The 6,000-nt window shown below is 48.8% G+C and overlaps 1 protein-coding gene across 2 annotated transcripts in view; it reads left to right on the top strand.

Moving 5' to 3' along the window:
* The first annotated feature begins 848 nt into the window (after nt 1-848).
* The window catches only part of Mllt3 (MLLT3 super elongation complex subunit), a 259,432-nt gene continuing 254,280 nt past the window's right edge, over nt 849-6,000 (top strand). Inside the window, exons 1-2 of one of the 2 annotated variants that reach the window (XM_027950583.2) lie at nt 849-1,098; nt 2,571-2,751. In XM_027950583.2, coding sequence (XP_027806384.2) covers nt 1,087-1,098; nt 2,571-2,751 — 193 coding nt within the window. In that variant the 5' untranslated portion in view covers nt 849-1,086. Of the gene's footprint in view, nt 1,099-1,535; nt 1,628-2,570; nt 2,752-6,000 lie in introns of those variants that run through there. The other variant, XM_027950584.2, reaches the window with a different exon arrangement.

The following is a 6,000-nucleotide window of genomic DNA, read 5'->3' as shown; positions in this document are numbered from 1 at the left end:
CTCACGAAGAAAACAACTCCAAGCCGGGTCCCCAAGTGTCTGCACCAGGCATTCCCAGGTGTCTTTCCTTCACCTGGGCACCGCTTTGTGAAGCTTCGCAGCCCGGGATAACCAAAGCGGGAGGCATTCTCTAGGAAGGAAATAGTATTCTCGTTTCTAGTTCATCTCATTAAAAGGGGGAAAAAAAAAATTCGGTGGCGGTAGTAGAAGGGCGGGGAGTGAGGATGGTGGGCGGGTGCTTGTGAGTAGATAGGGAAGGGGGCCAGGGGATTGTAGCTGGTTGTAACAGTCTCAGCGATTGCTATTTTGATGCTTGTTTTTTTGAAGGGTGGCATTTCTCTCGCTTTCTCTTTAAATAAGTTTGTTTGGGTGTGAGTTCTTGCCTTTTCAGCACAAAAGCACTGAGAGAGATACGTGGTGGAAAGTAAAAGAAAGCCCACTCCCCCCTCCCCGAACGTGCTAACTAACGCCAAAGACTTGATTTAACACCCCTTCTCCGGCTGCTCTAGGCAGTGGCTACATTCCAGCAGTTTTAATCCGTTTTTTATTGTAGGCGAATGGAGTTTACACAGAGGCTGGGATGGCTCCCCAGCTGGCCGCTCTCCCCACTGCAGAGCCCCCTCCTTCCATTTCCTCCCCACCCCCGAGCAGGAACCTGTTACTTTAAGCAAGGCGTTCCAGTGTGGCGCTGCGGGCCGCCGGGGTTTCGGGAGGTGGCCGGTGATTGGCTCTTTCGAGCTCCCCCTGGCTCGCTCGCTCGGCCTCCCCGCGCGCTCCGCCCCGCCCGCGCCCCCTCCCTCCGCCCCGTGAGGCTCGGAGCCCGGGTGTCAGGCGCCACGGCGCATGCTCCGGAATCATCCTCTGGCCCTGGAGCTGCTGCTGCTGCTGCTGCTTTTGCTTTTGGGGCTGAGTTTAATAAGCGAGCGAGCGAGCGAGCGCGGGGGAAAAAGGCAGAGAATGACCGCCGTCTACCCTCCGTTCCTGGGCGCGCTCTCATTCATAGCAGCCTCTTCATGAATTACAGCTGAGGGGGGCGGGGGAGGGGGGTACCACACAACACCCCAGCAAACCTCCGGGCCCCCAGGCATGGCTAGCTCGGTAAGTACTTGCAAAAACAATAATAAAAGACCTCCCCCCCCCCCCCCCCGCCTTCCCTTCTTCGCCCTGCGCCGCCGCAGCCCAGACAGCGCCAGCGCTCCGCGGTTCCAATTAGAGAAAGGTTGGTACGGCTTGCAGGGAGCTGCTGCCTCTCCCTCAGCCTCCGCTCTCCTCCTTCCCCCCCCCCTCCCCCGGCGCGCGCGCGCGCGCACACACACACACACACACACACACAAACACACACACACACACACACATTCGTCCCTCCACCCCCCCGCGCCTCCCTCCCTCTTCGCCTCTTTGCAATCACAAGAAGCGCACTCACACACTCCCTCTCGCTCACACGCGCGCGCGCGCACGCACACACACACACACACATACACACACACACACGGTGGAAGGAGGCGAATAATAACTCAGCCATATTTCAGCCGCCACCACCGCCGCCGGGAGCTGCGGGCACAGTCCGGGGACGCGGCGGGCAGCCTCGGCGGCCGCACCTCCGTAAAGCACCGCGGCCGCTACGATGGTGCGTTCTCCGCGGCGCGCGTGTGTGAGCCGGAGTGTGCGGGCTGACAGCGGCGGGGCTGCACGCAACTTTGCCCCAGCGCCCGGCTGTGCGCAAGCCGAGGCTCGGCTGGTGTCTGCCCGCCGCCCTGCCATTCCGAATTTCATTTTTGGGGGGGAGGTAGGAGGTACTTTGGGGCCACTTTGGCTCTTGAAAGTGTGTTGCGGGGGCTCTGTTCGGCTGGCCTTGCCGATCTCGTGGGGCTTTTCGCTGAGGGGAGCCGGGTGCTTTAAGTTATGGATGCCTCGGCGTATTTTCTTGCGTGTGTGTGCGCGCGCGTGTGTGTTTGTGTGTGACGACGTCTCATTTTTGTTGTTCACGAACCCCGTGGTAAGAGCACGGGAGTTTGTGCCCATCAGCAGAGGCTGCCTGTAGTTTCCATTCCGCCTGGCACAGCGCTCCACACGCACGCACACACACACGTACACAAAGACTTCCTCGGCGTGTGCCTGTCGCCGCGGTACTTTCGGGGAGGGGGCCTCGCCAGACACCCGCCGTGCCTCAGGGTCCCAGCCACCTCCTCTCCCACGCCGGGAAACCACCCCGGCATTGCCTTCTAATTGTCTTCTAATTTGTTACCGATGCATTTGTTGTGGTGCTTGTCGTGGCTGTGTTCTCCTTCTCCCCGCGACCCCCTTCCCGACTGGGGGTAACATTCCGTTACAATCCCGGCGGGTGTGGATGAGGGGCCCAGGGCGCCGGAGTCCCACCCGCGGGGCCGGGTGTGTTTGGGGGCGTGGGGGGTGCGTGCCCACGCGCGTGAAACGTGGATGCAGAAGGCACTGCCGTTTCCTTTTATGTGCGTTTCAAGAAGGAGGAAAAAAATGTCAGGCGCAATGTTCAGTAGCGAACGGTCGGTCGCCTTCCTGTTGTTCACCGCTGTCTCTCCTCCCCCTGCCCGCAGTGTGCCGTGCAGGTGAAGCTGGAGCTGGGGCACCGCGCCCAGGTGAGGAAAAAACCCACAGTGGAGGGCTTCACCCACGACTGGATGGTGTTCGTGCGCGGTCCGGAGCACAGTAACATACAGCACTTTGTGGAGAAAGTCGTCTTCCACTTACACGAAAGCTTTCCTAGGCCAAAAAGAGGTAGGGCTCGAATACAAAAGAGGCTTGATAAAAAATGTCTTTGCTCAGCGAGGAAACAATCGCTTGGCCCGGGCGGTCCTCCTGCCCCGCTCCCCGCCCCCCGCGCCGCGCTGCTCGCCGCGTAGCCTCGGGACCTGGGTGCGCGGCGCCGCGCTGGCCAGGTCCCGGCTCCCGCCCGCGCGCGCGCGCGAGCCGGAGACTTTGGTTCGTGAAAGTCACCGCAGAGAAAGGACCGTCAGGTGTCGAGTGTTTATTCATCTCAAGCCAGTCCTCACCGATCCTCTGGGGTTAGCCACGGGTTCTGTGGGGAAGGCGCAATTAGTTGTTCGGTTTGGAGGTTTGAGGGGTGGGGCTGGAAGGAATAAATAGTTTGCGCTTTTTTTTTTTTTAAATAGAGAAATTGAGATTTACCTGTGTTGTTAGCAAAGAACGCATTAGATGCAATTATTGTTAGGTCTTGAGAAGTCGACTTTCTTTAGGGTCTTCTCTGCCTTCCTCTCTCTCTGAGGCACTGGATGCCACTTGCCATAGACTTTTCTTTTGGGGGCTTGGCTACCGCCACACCCTGCCCTAGTCAGGATTTTATTTAGTTGGGGGCTTATTTGCCTCCTTCTCCGCAGTGGCACTTGGCTGCTTTGACTTTGAGCTGCCTTCCTAAGTGTCTGCCAATGTGATCGGCAGGGAGAGGGTTCCTTCAAAGGTCTAAAGCTAAGTTTCAGAGAAATGATGTTGTGTTACCTATTTTTTTTTTTTTTTCAGTTCTTCCCTACCTTGACTTACTTAGCTTTGGAATCCAGTTTGCATAATCTTGTTGAGCCTCTGCCGTCCCAAACATTTTCCATAAAGGGCAGGACAGTTTTAGAAAAGAGAAAAAAGGGTGTCATTTTAAAATAAAATTAAAGGGAGTTTGAGAAATCCTGGTTTCTATTCCCTTCAACCTCTGGAAAGCTACTGTCTGGTTGTTTTAGTTGGATTAGTAGAGGTAATAGTACAAATACAATAAGGTGCTTTGTTTGTGAGCAGGTTTATTTATCTAAGTCGACACAATGGTTAGTAGTTATCTTCCATTTGATCCGTAATCTTTATTGGCATCTAGAACTCCAGCAGTTTCTTAGAGTAACATCATAATAAATCCATTCTGCTTAGAGCTACATGGAAATTATTGAATATTCAGGGCTGAATAAATAAAGGAGAAATGCTGTGTGTCTTAGAGGTGGCAGTTTGTCTTGGTGCTTATTTTTGTTTCCAGTGCTCATGTAATGGAAAGGAGGATTGTATTTTTATGCCTTTACTGGTTTAGTTTTTAGCTCCTCTTGAAAACTTGAACAATTGAATTTGATGGGCTTTGTTGGATGGTTAATAAATGCATCCAGCGTCTAGAAGAGAGTTAGATATATACATAGCTTACAGGAAATGATATTTAGTATTTATTAGCATTTTATATCAAAATATAGACAGAAACACATTATATTGCCTCAACCTGTCATGAGGATGAGCATTGTCAAGTTTCTGTCACTATAGGCGGTTAGATGTGATGCTTCATGGAATCTTTCTCTCTCTGTCTTGCCATGTGTCTGAAGAGCCATTGCAGAGCAGTTTAAACAAAAGAAACCACCTTCTAAGATTCTTAGTACACACTGTTACTGCTACTTGGCTGCTAGTCACTTCAAGGTGAAATACACTTAACAAAAAAAAACCCAATGTTTATTGTATTAAGAAAATTAACTCAGTTGGCAAAAGATGTAGCACTTAAGGTAACTTTGTTTAGGCACCTTGGCAATCAACAAATTGGCATTATGAATTAAAGATGATCAACCTCTTCTCTATTTTGCCACTGTTTCTCTGCTTCAGTAGGTGTGTGTGGTGATGTTTTCCTTTATTTCCTATACTTAATGATTTTTCTGTCCAGATTGAGGGAATGGGAAGGTGCTGCCCATGTAGCCCACACCTGGGAGTTGTTGCTAGGCATGGTGAGCCCTTGATAACAGTGATATCTTCTCAGACCTCTAGTGAGGGATGTCTGTTGGTTGGACTCTACAATTTTTATTATCAACCGTGGAGTTTCTTTATACAGCTTATAAACCATTGTTTTAAAATATTTATTTTTGGATTTTTATTTGTATGTGTGGTTCCCATGATGTGACAAGTCCTGGGAAAAATGCCAGCTTACATGGCCCAGGAGAGACCTTGTCATACTGTAATTACACATGATTCAGATTGCAAGAGAAGGTTTCTCTGTTCATTGGGAGTAGTTAGTTGTAAGTTCAAGCAGCACCAAACATCCCACTTAATCCTGGGACTTATTGTTTTAGCTTATAAAATCTTTCAAAATGATGAGGATAAATGTTGAATAAGAATGCCAGGTACTTCTAGTGCCTTTTAAGGTGTTATGCTTTGCTATATTGTAGGTAATAAGTGATAATATATAATTTCACCCATTGGAAATGGGAGAAATGGCAAATGTCCATTTGAGAAAAATCTGAGTATGAACTATTTGAAAGAAGTGCTCATACTTTAAATTAAACTATAAATGGCTATTAACAGTGACAAGTTAAATTGCTTTCACTAGGATACAGTAGCTGATAAACAGACATGAACCTTAGAGCTGAGCATGAACTGCTCAGCTATGAAGATGGATGAGTCCTTAGTTTTGTAAATCTTTGGTTTAGAAAAGCAAATTGATTTTCAGGTTGGTTTCCTTATGAGAATTTGTAGAGGAAGACATTACAGTATTTTCAACTTGTTGCCGAATGAGAGATACACCATTTCAGAACTGAGCTAATTGGATTTGAATTAATGAGGTTTTACTCTGTCACAAAGATGTGTGGGAGACCTTCAATGCAAAACTACTGGTATAAGGTCCTAGAGAAAGAGATTTTTGATGAAATAATGAAGCCTGGAATATCTATTAGCCAATACAGAATAGCCAGGTCAGTGTGTGATGCAGTGTTAAACTATCTACTTGCAAGAAAAGACTATATCATATTTATTAGTATCAAAGATTTATTCTAGTCTGATATGACTGAAATGGATGGTCACATTCAAAACATTTCATTTAAAATATTAATGTTTTCATTTTCAGTATGATGTGAATTTCAGTGAACTTTCTTTCCAATTACAGCCATCCTTACTATTGCAATCTGTTCCATTGACATTTATGATATGAAATCTGTTGTTTATTATTTTATGTAAGCTAATTTGGCCACTGGTATGATTTGATAGCTTTTTATTTGCAGCCTTTAGTCCTTT

The sequence above is a fragment of the Marmota flaviventris genome, chromosome 13, assembly GCF_047511675.1.
Source record: "Marmota flaviventris isolate mMarFla1 chromosome 13, mMarFla1.hap1, whole genome shotgun sequence".
In the NCBI taxonomy this organism is placed as follows: domain Eukaryota; kingdom Metazoa; phylum Chordata; class Mammalia; order Rodentia; family Sciuridae; genus Marmota; species Marmota flaviventris.
The sequence above is the reverse complement of the archived record's forward strand: the minus strand, read 5'-3'. Positions and strand labels throughout refer to the sequence as shown.